The 14,779-nt window shown below is 38.7% G+C and overlaps 1 protein-coding gene across 4 annotated transcripts; it reads left to right on the forward strand.

The window, feature by feature from the left end:
- The first annotated feature begins 1,366 nt into the window (after positions 1-1,366).
- On the forward strand, positions 1,367-14,421 carry LOC310663343 (butyrophilin subfamily 3 member A3-like). Of its 4 annotated transcripts, none has more exons than XM_083411142.1 (13): positions 1,367-1,913; positions 3,609-3,711; positions 4,031-4,102; positions 5,063-5,338; positions 5,852-5,950; positions 7,739-7,765; positions 8,184-8,210; positions 9,016-9,042; positions 9,387-9,413; positions 9,755-9,781; positions 10,436-10,456; positions 10,555-10,581; positions 12,224-14,421. In XM_083411142.1, exons 2-13 carry the CDS (start codon positions 3,687-3,689, stop codon positions 12,760-12,762), a joined length of 1,194 nt encoding a protein of 397 aa, XP_083267268.1. In that variant the 5' UTR covers positions 1,367-1,913; positions 3,609-3,686; the 3' UTR covers positions 12,763-14,421. The 4 variants fall into 4 exon arrangements, with proteins under 4 accessions (XP_083267268.1, XP_083267271.1, XP_083267269.1 ...); XM_083411145.1 differs by having other exon boundaries at positions 3,609-3,708; XM_083411143.1 differs by lacking the exon at positions 1,367-1,913 and adding an exon at positions 1,919-2,025.
- The last annotated feature ends 358 nt before the right edge of the window (positions 14,422-14,779 follow it).

Raw genomic sequence — 14,779 nt, forward strand, 5'->3', positions numbered from 1 at the left:
TGCCTTGATAATTCATCACGCCCCTGGTAGACTGAGTCCAGGCGGGCTCTTAATCAGTCAGAAGGGGGTGGGGTGGGACATGTTTCTCTCTGCCAGCCAAAGATAGGAAAATGTTGGTTAATTTGGGTTTGGCTAAAGGGAGATGGTTATAAAAACGAAAATTTCCTGGATGCCTAGATTCACGTTTGGGGCAAGTCCTTGATGGCAAGAGAACCCCAACAGAGATTTAAAATAACAAAATATGCAGCAAAGTATGGAAATATAGACTGTTAAACCTTTAAAATACCCCCTTCTAAGTTGCCTCCAAAGTTCCCTGCTTCCCTTAGCATAGAAAGAGACCACAAGTTTGGTAAGTCGAAAATGACTTACTTACGGACTTTATAAAGGTCAGAGTCATGTGTCATGGTCATTTTAAAAAATAAAAAGCCTCTCATGGAGGTTCTCTGCCTTCTCCTGTCCAGTGCAGATTCCCCTTTCTATTTAATCCATGTTGGATTTGATAATGTATAATTGAAATCTTGCTGCCAATTTTTTTTTATTTGACAAACAACATAAAAATTACTGGTACATAACATCCCACATCACACCCTAATATACTACTGAACACAACTATACACAACTATACAATATATGCACCACCAATCACTAATTTTATCAATAACTAATTTACAGAACAGAAAGAAGAAAAGAAGAAAAAAGAAAAAATTAAGACAAAATAAAATTGACTTCCGATTAAACCCATTGTACTGTCACTTATTATGGTTATTTTACACACAGCATCATACTATTATTTTGTCTTCCTACTTCTTATCCAAAGTATTTGACTATTTGTCACCTTCGTCTTACAAGAATCAATCAAGGTCTGCCAGGAGATTTTTATTGTTACAATAATTTTTCAAGTAATCTTTAAACATTTTCCATTCATTGTGTATCTTCTGTGTCAGATATCCTCTGACTCTCCCTGTCATCATGGTCAACTGTAAATATTCTATCATTTGGACCAGCCATTCAGTTACTGTAGGAATCTTTTCACTTTTCCAGATATATCCTTATTTCTTAAAAAAAAAAAAAGAGTTTATTATTGTTTTCTTCTAACAGCATTCTATATGTGGCCCATTCGCCTTTCATGTTTTTCTTTTTTACAGTCACGGCTTCTGCCGGTGAGGTCCACAAGGGGATTTTGGGTTCTAATAGTTCTTTATATTTGAACCATATTTTATAAAGTGATTTTCTTACTATATGGTTCAAAAACCCCTTGTGAGCCTTCACCTTCTCATACACCAAATACGCGAGCCAGCAAAGCGCTGATTGAAACGCTTCATTATAAATACAGCACATCTGGATTTTTTAGAGTAATCCAGTCCTTAATCCAAACTAACCCGGCAGCCGCATGATATAATTCAAAATCAGGAAGGGTGAACCCTCCTCTCTCCCTCTGCTGCCAAAATTTTGTGATAAAACCATCTTTTTGTGTGAAGATCCTGAAATCCTGATAGTTCCTGAGAGTGACATGTGAAAGCGTTGGCACCTTGAAACTTTGTGTAAACCAAGATATTTGTAAGCATTACAATATTCATCAAGGCTAACATTATCCACACTTTAACTTTTAGTTGTTGTTTCTGGCACAAGTTTCTCTCTTTGCTCTTCAATGTTCCAAAAGGTGCCAGTTGCATTTCCTGCCTTGGAACTGACTGTTGAAGCTGCAAGAGGTAGTCCTTTGTTGATTGTTTTTGGATAACAAAACCATTCTGAGCTCAGAAAAAATGCACCTCTGTTACTCCCCTTTTCCTTTCAGGTGTGTGTTTGTATTTCAGAGAGCAAAGGTCAGGAACTGAAAACCACAAAACAAATTGAAAGTGCCAGCAGTGTCAAAGCCACCCTTTCTTGGAAAAGGAGGGGTTGTGGGAAATCAGGTTTGTTTCTGTCCTGGTGGATTAAAAGTGAAAGCCTCTTTTCTTATAAGGCACACAATTCCAGGAAATCGGCTCTTGTGGAGACAGGCTGAATAAATTCCTCTCTTGATATGTGAGCAATAGTTTTCTATCTAAGGCAAGAGTTTGTGGGCATGAAGGGACAGAATAAGACCACGTGTCCTTTTTCATTGATGCTATCTAAATTTCTGTTTTAGCACTTTGACCTCAAACCGAGGAAACTGCTGTGCAAATGACTTATTAGTGGTTTGTGTGTGAGTGTGTGTGTGTGTGTGTGTGTGTGAGAGAGAGAGAGAGAGAGAGAGAGAGAGAGAGAGAGGACGCACATAGAGTGAGATATGGTGGGAACAAATTGTTAATTCGCTTTTATTGTATTTTTACTGCCGGGGAGGCAGATTATCTGCCTCAGGTGCCAGATGTATAAGCAATGAAACAATGAACGCCAAGCACTCTTAATGGGCAATTCAACCTCATTTTCATGTGGATACCTATTTGGGCATCTAGAAGGCCTTTATTAACTAAAAAGCATTCTTGAGGGCTTCCCTGGCAGAACAGCTAATTGGACTTAACCATTTCCTTGGACTTATCCCACTGCTGCATCAAACCTCGAGACAGAAATATCATGGTGTGGGAGCCTAAGGTAACAAAACAGCCAGAATGCAAATACAAATAGTTTTAATGTGTTTTAAGTGAGGTCTAGTATATGTCATGTTTCCCCTGCCTTTGCACTCTATTCCACAAAACTGGCGGGTGGGAGGAAATTTCCTTTTTTGTGATCAATTGGAGAGAATTTTGCCTCCTGGGTTTTCCTTAAACTGCAAATGGGCTTGAACAGGGATGGGGAAGATTTGGCCCAACAGGGATGGGGAAGAGGTTGTTGTACTACAACTCCCATCTTCCCCAACCATTCACCATGCTGGCTCAAGCTGATGGAAGCCATCAATATCTGGAAGGCCACAGATTCCCCTTCCCTGGGCAAGCTGCTTAATATCTTGAATCTGAAAGATTGGCTGGGAGGGGTGGGCTTTCTTTGGTAGCCACCTTCCTTTTGAAGGTGGTTTGGGCACAGCCTGTCCTTACTCGCCATCCAAGGACCACCTACACCTAAATGTAAGAACTCCTTATGAAGAGTTTGTATGAATTCTTAGACTTTAAGAAGATCAAGGCTGGATCTAGACACATCAAAAAACATTTCAGGAAAACGGGTTGTAAAGCTCAAACTGCAAAATCACATTGCTGAAGGATCGAACTCTACAGCAGCATCCGGTGTCACAATGTTATAACACATTTAGAATGCTGTATTTTGACTAATGTAGCTGAGTCCCAAGTCAGGTCTACTTAGAATCTCCTCTCCTGTTTCAGATCTGAAATCAGAAACGAGGAACTTTTGGCCATCCAGACATTATCAGATACCAACTGCAACCAGACCTTGCAGGCATGGCCATGGTCAGCACTGATTGTAATTGTAGTCAGCAAAAACTGGACACCTACAGCTTAGCTAACCCTGTCTTAAAAATCATTCTGGAGTCACAACAGCACTGGAGCCTAGCTTTTTGTTTAAGCGGTCTGATCGTCCCAGTCTCATTGCTGAATGCTGAGTGAGGGAGTTATTCACCTACATATCAATCAGCGCACAACTCATGCAATTCCCCTTCCTTTTCTCTGCTTCCCTTTCAGTGTATGATTAATCATTAACTGGAAAAATCTACAACAAGAACAACAGCATATCACCTTTCATGCACTGCAAACCGAATCATGAATATTTTTCCACTTTTAGGTGGTAAGAATTTTTTATTTCTCTACAAAAGAAACCACAGCAAAATTACCCACAGAAAACCTCAAATATTGTGGGGATAAGGGGTGGAGGAAAATTGGAGGACTATAATCAAAAAGAGACTTTTAACTCACCTGGAAATAAGTCTCATTCAATTCAATATGGCTTTCTTCTGAATGGAAATGTACAGGATCACAGCCTTAAAAACTTGGAGACAGAATAGAACTCCTCTTGAATTCCACTCTCATTCCCTTTCCATGTGGGTTTTGCCTATACATTTTTTAATTATCCAAAGTGATGTTCAAATGCTTCTTTGCTTTCATAGCTGTTCTCACCAACTCCAGGAACAGTGCCATTCACTTGCTGCCATTCCTGATTATGAGTTATTCAGCAACTGGTAAGTATTCTGAGTGGTGTTTTTTTAAAAAAGTAATTGCCTTGGCCAGTTCCCTGCTCTGTTTTTACTAGAAATGTCAGCTTTAATCAATTTAATTTGCAGTCACCAACTAAAAATTTAATTGGAGGGACTTTTATTTTTATTGGTAAAGAATACATTAAAGATGACCCTTCAATTTAACAATGAACCTAAAAGTGATACAAAGCTCCTTCAGTGTCTCAAGAAGACAGCTAATTTGAGTTTCTGGTCATACGGTTAATACAGTGAATAGTCAAATAATGGGTTGGAATTATAGAACTGTAAAGGACCTTGATGATCATCTAGTGCAAACCGCTGATGATCAGTAAACCTGTTTTGCGTTCAGTCTTGTTCACCTTTTCCTGTCTATGCAGCTTTGAGCATGCATAGAAGTGATTGCCCTTTCCAGTAACTGCTGTTTCAATATCCTTCAGACTGAGCTTATAATTCTGCCCCCAAGAAAGCCTACCCTTTAAAGCCACAGTTACCAGAAAACGTGATCATTTCTGAGCACACTCAAATCAATTCTTCTTATAAGTGGGAATGACTAGAGAATGTTTTCTACATTCTTTGAAATAGAGTTGGTTTGAAATTGACAAGCGTTACCTCAGAGCCCAATGTTTTTTCCTGCTATGCAGCTCACATAGTGAATAACATCATGTACGGAATATTAGAACTTTTTGATCTTTTCAAACCCAGTGAGCACTATTAATTCCACCCTAAAACATAGGATTCACTTGTGATTTTCTACAATATGTTTGCTTCTCCAATTTATTTTATAAAAACAAAGTGGTGGTAGGATTGGGTTGGCATGCAAGTTTCAAGACCACAAGTTGAATATCATTGCTTTATGTAACTCAGATTACAGAAATAAATACAAATTTTGCCCAAATATTTCTTGGTGTTTATGCTTCACACTGAACTATCTTCCTATCTCTTTAGGTAACAGTACAAGCCCTTTGATTGTTCTTGACCAATATGAGGGTAGTGGGATCAGACTTGTCTGCAAATCTGAGAATGTGAGATCCCCTGAGCTTCTCCAGCTGTCATGGATGGATGGCAAAGGACAGGAACTTTCTGCTACTCCAACCACTCTGGGCAAAAGCAGCATTGAAAATTCTGTTCTTCTACAATGGGGTTCTGGGAGTGCTGTCTCCTGCAGAATCACCAATAAATCTTCAAATACACCAATAGGATCAACTTCCCTTGTAATTGCAGGTGAATGAGAAACGGTGCAGTATAGAAACTGGTGAGGAATGTGTAGAATGAACACAATGTCAACAATGAATATTCACAATGCTCCCTAACAATAGTATGAACTTTTGGGGGAACATTAGTAAGTGAAATAAGTTGCCTATGCATATTGAGGATTAGGAGCAAAGAAACAGTAAATCCAATCTTCTGAGTAGGATTTACTTTAATGTTGCTTTCCTACATGGTCCATGGGACTAGGAAAAATTAATCCTAAAAAGATTTGAAATATAACATGAAATGTGAATTGTTGCTCAAGTCGCATTATGGTTCCACATTGATCTGAACTAAAGAATTCCATCAATGGATGCAGAATTTGCCAGGTGTCTTTTCTGCTATCTGTAGATATTTATATTTATTGATCATTATTATTTTGAAACTTGGTTTAATCTGTGCTTATTGTTTCCTATGGATGAATTAAAAAGAAAGAAAGAAAAAGCAGAGAAGATCTTCTAACTGTTGACTTTGTTCTATTCACAGATATCTTTTTCCCTTCCACCTCCCTCTGTATGGTTGGCTTCTTCGTCATTGCAGTACTTATCATCAATGTCATAATTTTCACCTATTTGAAACTAAACCGTAAGTTTTCCCATTGTTCCAGAACATGAACACGAAGACACACACACACACAGAGAGAGAGAGAGACATTAAATGGGTGCGGGATATCTTTATCATCATGTTTCTGGATTTGGAGAGAGAGAGAGAGATGGATAGGATGTGCATTAGGGTATATAAATAACCACAAGCAGAACAAGAAAATTCAGAATATGAAGTTAATCTAAAACTAGGTTTACGCCCACTTCTATACTTTCTATAGGGGCTGGTTCACATGTCAGGTGTACAACGAAAATTTTACTATTATTGTTGTAGTAGTTATTATTACAATTGTATCCCATCTCTATTCCAAGAAGCTTATAGTGGCATACATGAATGAATCTTTATTTGTGTCAACCATAGGCCATAACAATAAAATAAAAAAAAAATGATATACAAAGAATAAAAATAAAAAGTCAATTATATAAAATACATTTTAGGGTTTTGAATCAATAGTCCAATAGTGGATCTTATTCTAACTGCCCCAGCTAAGAACCTTGCAGCCTTTGCTGTCACCTGCTCATCTTGATCAGGTGCCAAGAGAAAGGACACTGTGGCAGTGGCTGGGCAACCCGGAATGGACAATAAAAGTGGGGTGATAACCTCATTCCTCAAGTCTTTATAAATAGTGCAGGCCAGAAGGGCATGTGCCAATGATTGTGGATGTGCTGTCGCATACATAAATTAAAGAGAACAGTGACTGGTCCAAGGCCACCCAGTGAGCTTCATGGCTGAGTCAGGATTTGAACTCTTGTCTCTGGAGGCCTAATCTGACACCGCCATATCCAGGGCCGCCATATCCAGGGCCGCTTTAATGTAAGATGGCCACCTCAAGCAGCAGGAGCCACAGCAGTGGTGGAGCTGGCCTCCAATGAAAGCATTGCCCACTGCTGCCGCCACATTGCTAGCAGCCTGGTGGTGGTGCTGGAGGAAAAGGCAAACAGGAAGGAAGTGTTTGGGCTTTGCAGCTGTGCAGCAGCAGCCTGGAGACTTTGGAGAGGGCAGCCCTCCAGCCCCCTCTCCCCATAACCCACTTCATCACAGCACTTCAGACCTAAACTCAGGCAGGCCACCATAATGCTGGTGTACTTGCAGGTGGTGGCAGTGGGGCGGCCACAACACTGAGACGTGGTATGGTACATTTTGCCTCAGGCATCAAATCCTCTTGGCCCTGGCCATTCCCATACTGACTCTTTTATAGAAGTGTGCACCTAAAACCTCAAGAATGGCATGTAAGGTTAAAAAAAAGTAAAGGATCCCACGACGGTTAAGTCCAGTTAAAGGTGACTATGGGGTAGAGGCCCTAATCTCGCTTTTCAGGCTGAGGGAGCCGGTGTTGGTCCACAGACAGATTTCTGGGTCATGTGGCCAGCATGACTAAACCGCTTCTAGTGCAATGGAACACTGTGGCGGAAACCAGTGCACACGGAAATGCTGTTTACCTTCCCACCACAGTGGTACCTATTTATCTACTTGCACTGGCATGCTTTCGAACTGCTAAGTTGGCAGGAGCTGGGGCAGAGCAATGGAAGCTCACTCCGTCGTGGGGATTCAAACCGCTAACCTTCTGATCAGCAAGCCCAAGAGGCTCAGTGGTTTAGACCATCACATCATAGAGCCAGGGTTGTCTATGGTCTCCTGTCAAGTATGTACTTGCTCAGAACCGAACATTTATTGTCACATAATGCTGAGAGTCGTTTCCTCCTATAAACAAAGAACATGCATATAAAAATAGAAAGTATATTAAAAATCTTGTTCTTTATTTTATTTCAGATGATCATTGGAAGATTGCTTTTTCAGGTAATCACTGTATCACTTTATGGAATGATTTATGGGATTGCGTTAACTGGGAGAATAAGGGGCTGAGCAAAGTCTGCTAGGTGGGGCAGAGTGAAGCCATTCAAGTCCTAACTATGCTGAGGTTCTTACCAGGGCTGAAAGTTTATACATTGTTAGTTATAAGGTTCGAAGTAATAATAATTTTATTATTTATTAACCCCCCCCCCCAAAAAAAGCTGGCTGGGTTTCCATACATTACATAACAGGGCATGGATATTAGTGTTTTTGTTGCACACCGACCCAATAATTAGATATTCTGTGATATGGATTTTAAATGTTTCATAAGTTGATCATCATTTTAAGATTTTGTAAGTCAAACGTTTTGTAAAGTGCACTGAACAAATGTTAATAATACTAATATATCCCTCCCTATGTGCAGAAAATGAAAAGTTAGCAATAGAGGAAGGTAAGCATGGATTTTCTACTTGTCCTTATTAAAATTGCACATGAATTACCCTAAATATGTTTACTTCCATGACTGGCACCATTGGGCATCCCCCTGGCACTGGAATCCCATGGCATTGCTCCTGCTCTTCCTCATTTGCCTGTCCCCTCTGAGCAAATGGTCTGGGACAAGAGTGCAGGGCTGGAGCTACAGACTTGCCCTCTGCATCTGAGGCCAGCACTGTTTATGGCATAGTCCTCTTGGCTAGTTTCCAACTGTGAGCTTTAGCATATTGTGCAGGGGAAGAATATAAGAGTACAGGCCAGTAGATAATATCTATTAACTGAAAGAAAAATGTTTACCTCCCGTTCATAATGAAGCACACATGCTTCCTGTGTATGTGTCTTGGATATCTATCTAGTATCAGTTGCTGGTTTTCTGGAATATAAAACCCAAACCAGAACTGGAAGATGAGATACTGGCAGTGGGTCAGATCTTTAATTCCCCACTTCCCGAAGGCCAACTTTTGTAGTTGGATGTTACCACTGCTGCCCAACAGAATCCCCTTCTCCTTCGATATATGGCATGATCGAATAAATGCTAGTGGCTTTAAAGGTCTTGCTAATTTGAATGTGAATGTTACATCTGAAATATGGCTTTAAAATCTGATTAAGGATATGCTTTTAGTTTATAGCTTTGAAAAGCCCACTAAAAACATAATGAAATTCAGAGTACAGCTCTCTTCCAAATCACAGTGCATTCATGTGCGTTCCCCCTCATTATCCACAGATGACATTAATATTTCTCTTCTCTCTCTCTCTTTAAGAAAAAGCAAAGCTTCAAAGGGAACTAGGTAAGAGTCCCATTCAGTTTCTGCCTGTCATAATGGGGTCATTCATTGTAGATTTCACACAGATATCATTCTGTGTTTATGTTCCCAGATACAGTTAGAAATGAAGTTTGCACAACTGCTATGGAGATCCACGTGCCACACTTAAAATTTCACTGTCAATACATTATCATCACCATCATCATTATATTTGTTTATATCCTGCCTCTTTCCCTGACAGGGACTCGTGGCAGCTTACAGATAAAACAGAAACATCAACTTGTACATTTCACTTGTTATACATTTTTAACAATTTAATAATACTTTGCTCACCATGTGACTAACTCTATCACTCTTTTATTATTCAGAGAAAGTAAAAGAAGAAACAGGAAAAGGTAATTTCACAGCACTAGCAGGGATGTCAACTAGTCAAATTCTTAATAATAATACCTGTAGTAATAATAATTTATCTGTACTCCACCCATCTGACAGGGTTGCTGCAGCCGCTCTTCCTTTTACAGCCTGATTCTCTCTCCAGCTGCAGCTGCCATAACTTGAACCTGGCAGCTAGGCAGATGAAGCCCACTGACATTTAATCATAAAATAGAGATTGTATTGAATGGTCTAGTAGACACTAAATATGAAGAGGAAATTCATTGCTGCACCTTCTAGCCAAGGAAATACAGTGGTACCTCTGGATGCGAATATTGATCCTTTTCATTTTGTTCATTTGCAGAATTCAGGAAAGTGCAAGAAGAATTCGGTAAGGATGATTTTCAGTAATATTCAGTAACATGTGACTGAGTGGATGGACGGTGCAACACTCACATATGTTTTGTGTTCACTCAGAGGCTGTTTCCACACATGAGGTTTAAATTGTCTTTGTTTCCTATCCCCCCCCCCCCACTGCACTCACAAGCCATAGAATGCACCTGCCAGGGCAAACAACTAGTAGTGTCACTGACAAGAAAAGTGGGTATCTTGTTAAGGTACTTTTTGCCCTCAGATAGGCCCTGGAAGAAACATTATTTTCTCTGCCAAGTGAATCTATCCAGGAAGGATATAGCTTGCTGTTTGACTAAGAGGTTATAAGGCATTCCAGAGTCAGGATGCAAAAGCCACCCTCAAAGTGTGCCCCCCTTTAATTTGCACTTTAGGTCTTTTTATTTATTGAAGTTATGCATTGATCTGAGGTCTACAGCTATACTTTAACTTATAAACTACACTTAAGACCTAAACTCAGGCTACATTCAGCTTCAACTGAAGAAGAATTGAGCAAAAACCTTGCACTTCTTTATTTCTCCATGCTTAGTTTTAAAGCCATTCCATCTGATTGCTTGAAACACTCACATTATCTATGTTTTGTCAGAAGACATTTCTGAAACAGTTGCTGATTGAATAATATCTTCATTTGCAGCAAAAGCCGAGCATGAACTAGGTGAGTTGGATCAAAACATGTTTTGATTCTTACATTCTTTAAATGTAAACTGTTGTACCATTGCAAATCTTACGATTACCTATTGTTTTACATTGCAGAGTTCAGGAGGGCATTGTCCTGTGCAGGTATGATCATTTGTGAATATGGAACACCTTTAGCTGTTGTCAGTCTATATTCTCAAGGCCAAATGAGATAGTATAGTATTAAAGGCTTCCTTGCATTTAGTGTGCCCATTTTTAAAAATACAAATAGTGGTGTTGGGAAGTGATAATTATCAGTATATCAGAAGACTAATAAATTATTGCAGGCGGGTGGGGAGTTTAACTCTCTTCCCTTGACAAAAATTCCTAACAAAAATCATACCCCCCAAGCTGCTATCTGCATATTTGTTGCTGCGAATCTTGGCACCAACGAGACCCTTCGTCCCAATGCAAGCAGCATCAATGGAGGAGCAATCTTCATCTGGAGCACAGCAAAATCAAAAAGGGTTAAACTTCCCTTATTCATCTGCTGTGATTTTGATAACTATAAACTCCCCACAACAATTGCAATCCGCACTTTAGAAATATGCATATTAACTATGGATGTATAGTGAAAGTCATAACTATTTTGGTCTTCACTCCAGTCTAGAACTACATAAGAATCCCTTTATACAGTGCTGTTTTTCTTTAAAAATGTTTAGGGGTACTCTCATTTTGACACAAGAAAATCACAACTTTATAGTTCAAATTGGGAAAAATAAATACAGTGAAAAGTACAAAAGTACAAAGATTCACAAAGTGTTTAGAGGTATGTGTACCCCTGTGTCCCCTCAGAAAAAGCACTTTCTTTATATATATAATTTTAAAAAAAATTTTCTGTTTTACAATTTAGAATACTCATTTAAACATCCTTAAAATATCAATGACTTCCCTACTTCCCTTTCCATGGTTCATTTCACGTATGATAAATCCCTGCATATTTTACATAAACTAAACCATTCAGTATTCCATTATTACATCCATCAAAACTTATTTACACTGTTGAAATTATTTTAATGTTGCCAACATTTTCAAGTGTACACTAGAACTACATAAGAATTCCATTTACATCAGTTGAGGGGGCAATCAATGTGCCAAGTTAGAAAGTCCTTGTATTTAGGGACACTCCAGATGTCCTTTCCCCTTATAGTTAATAGCTAGATTAGAGCATTGATTTCAAAAGCTGGAGCTGGGTTCAACATTATCATTTTAAAAGTATGTTTCTGTCTATATTACACTGAAGTCAACAACCATAATCCTTGGTTGAAATATACATATTAAAAAAATGTTCAGCGCAGAACAGTTCAAAGTAAAAGCATTTTTTATGTTAGAAATATTTTCCCCCTCACAATCTTCATCCCAGTCTAGAAGTCATAAACACAGTGCTTTTTTCTATTAAAAATATGTTTAGGGGTACTCTCATTTTCCTACTCATATTGTAATACTGCCCCTCAACTTAGATTCACAAAATGTTTAGGGGTATGCGTACCCCTGCGTACCCCCAGAAAAAGCACTGCATAAATACAAGATGGAGAGTGCATTAAATCAGACTCCATATGGTGGTAATACTCAGCAATGTGGTGGAATGTAATTGGACAGTGGTTTATGAGGTGGATCAGAGATAGTTCGCCATACCACTGCAAGGGGTCACAAGCAATAACCGTACACAAAAAAGATCCTGTGTTTAATATGGATAGTAACAATCTTCTTTTTGTAAATTTCATTATTGTTTCTTCTTGCTATCTAGTCGATGTCACTCTGGATCCAAAATGCACACATGGCAAACTCATCATCAAAGAGAAGAATAAAGTCAAATATAACCATTTCCCCTTCGATCAACCGAAAGATCCCAAAGGACCTCTGATTGCAGTGGCAAATGAGGGGTATAGTGAGGGGGAGATGTACTGGGAGGTGGAGGTTGGACACAAATGTGAGTGGGAGCTGGGAGTAATTACTATAACTGCAAGAGAAAGGCTAGAAGAGGAGAAGCTGGAAAAGCCACTGGAGGAGGGATATATTGGTATACGATGGTTCCAGGGTAAGTTTCATTGCACTGGAGGAAATAGCCTAACTGATGGCCAGAATGAAGAATGTGAAGTTGTAGGTGTTTTTCTGGACATGAATGAGAAAGTGCTGTCATTTTATAATGTCCAGAAGATGTGCCCTATTCGGTCAATCCCTTATGAATTCTCTGAGAAAATGTATCCATTCTTCAATCCTGGGAGTGATGATAGATTCTTGGAAGTCCGATCAGTAAGCATCCCTAAATGTTTAATATCCCTGTGAAAGAAACTACTTCCCATGTTTTCTGCATGTCACCTGCTCCTTTAATTTTGATTTATTTTTTTTGCACCTAATGACTCGCAGTTAATGTAAATGCTCCTAACTTTTGAAGTGAGGTATTCTGCCTGTGTTGCAAGTCATCATTGTTAGATGTTGCTTCCATCAGATGATAATCATATATTATTGAACCAGGCTAAAGTGATTGATGGTGGGAGCATTATCCTGGAAACAGAAACCAAAGGGCAGGTATCTGTTGCGGGTATTACTAGATCTGGATCAGAAGAAGACAGGTTCATTCTAGAAGCAGAAAAAATGAGACATCCTTCATGCTCTTTCAGCTACAGAAAGAATCACAGACATTTGGACTAGCTTTTTTTGTATTGATTTTGACCCTGGAGAGCACATGCTACAAGTTACTAATGTGCCTTGTCTCTTCAGATATGCAACAGGTTTGGGTTGTTGTTTTTTCCAGATTGTTGGATTTTGTTTTGTTTTGCAGAATATGCAAAACATCCCACAGCCTCAAAAGCACAAGATAAACTATAAACTATAGATTGGTCAGCAATTCTGTACATATCAATAACTGGAGAAGTAGTATGAAATCTACTGTTGATAGTAATCATTAAAATAAAATATTTTGTATATTGTTATTTTTTAAAATATATATATAATATGGATATGTGATTTTTCTTGGTATATTAATAATAGAAAAATAAATAAATTTGAAAGAAGATTTATGAAATATGAAATTACTCTATCACAGACTGCAATCATCAGTCTCATGGTCTTCAACTATAAACAGCAGAGAAAGACTACTTGTTTCAGTTATGTCACTACCTTTTTCAACACAATATATGTACTAATATATTGGTTATATCTTTGTACCTTTTTCATCAGGTGCTGGAATTTTTATACGGTCAGTTACATAAGCAAAAATGAGACAATTATCAGTGGGTTTAGAATCTGGAACTTATAAACTGCAGGCATATGGTTGCCCATCCAAGAAGGGCAACAATATTCCTCCTTGAAGAAGCTATTTGATAGTTCATTCTGATCACAACATTTTTATTTAGATCAGTAATCCTATTACTGGAAATTAAAGAACAATGACTAGGGACAGAACTACTTATTACTAAAAATAATTGAGACTTTCACCAAACATGACAGCCCTGTGTCAACTCATTCTCACGCTCTGGAATGAATAGCATAACTTCTCCTATATCCTGTTGCCATTAGCTCTCTCCATGAGTCACAGGGTGAGGAACTGAATCTACCCAGTGTACTAGATCCTTACCTTTCCAACACCACCAGCCAAGTTTGACAAAGATTGTGGGGCCACCTACTTGTCTACCATCTGACATCTTGTGACAGTTTTTCCTTTGCATACATGAATTGGAATAAATTTGCAAGCAGAGATGGTTACTTATGACTTCAGAGGTAGGGTAGATAGATGTGGCTTGGGCATGTGGATTTGCAGGCCGAATGGAAGTCCTAAGCTTGTTGTTCACCACTGTTGCCTTACTTCTATGTAGAGGACATGTGTAGTGAAAGCTGCAAGGTCATACATTTAGCTCAACCCTAGGAAAAATAACAGAGGTTATAAATCATGCAGAGAGCCTACACACATAGAGAAACTTCTAAGTGCAAATGATATGCACAATGTGGTGATGGGTGGGTGGGAATGAGGAACAGCACAACCTTTGAAGCCAAATATTAAGGCAGTCAATATAAAAGGGAAGGAACATTTGTTGTTGTTGTTGACAACATGCCTTTTTCCCTAATGGAATTAAAGGTGGCTTGCAGATAAAACAAGAATCACTAAAAGCATAGAAAAACAATAATTAAAAACAATTAAACATTGATAGAATTAAAATGATACATGTCTATAAAATCTGTTTAAAACATGCAAATAATTTCCATAAAAACATCACAACACCAGCCCTTTCATTAAAAGCAGTCAGTTTCCCAAAGCCTGTTGGAACAAGAAGGTCTTCAGCTGCTGGAAGAAGGACAAGGAGAG

This window comes from Podarcis tiliguerta, assembly GCF_965153285.1.
Source record: "Podarcis tiliguerta genome assembly, chromosome: 13".
In the NCBI taxonomy this organism is placed as follows: domain Eukaryota; kingdom Metazoa; phylum Chordata; class Lepidosauria; order Squamata; family Lacertidae; genus Podarcis; species Podarcis tiliguerta.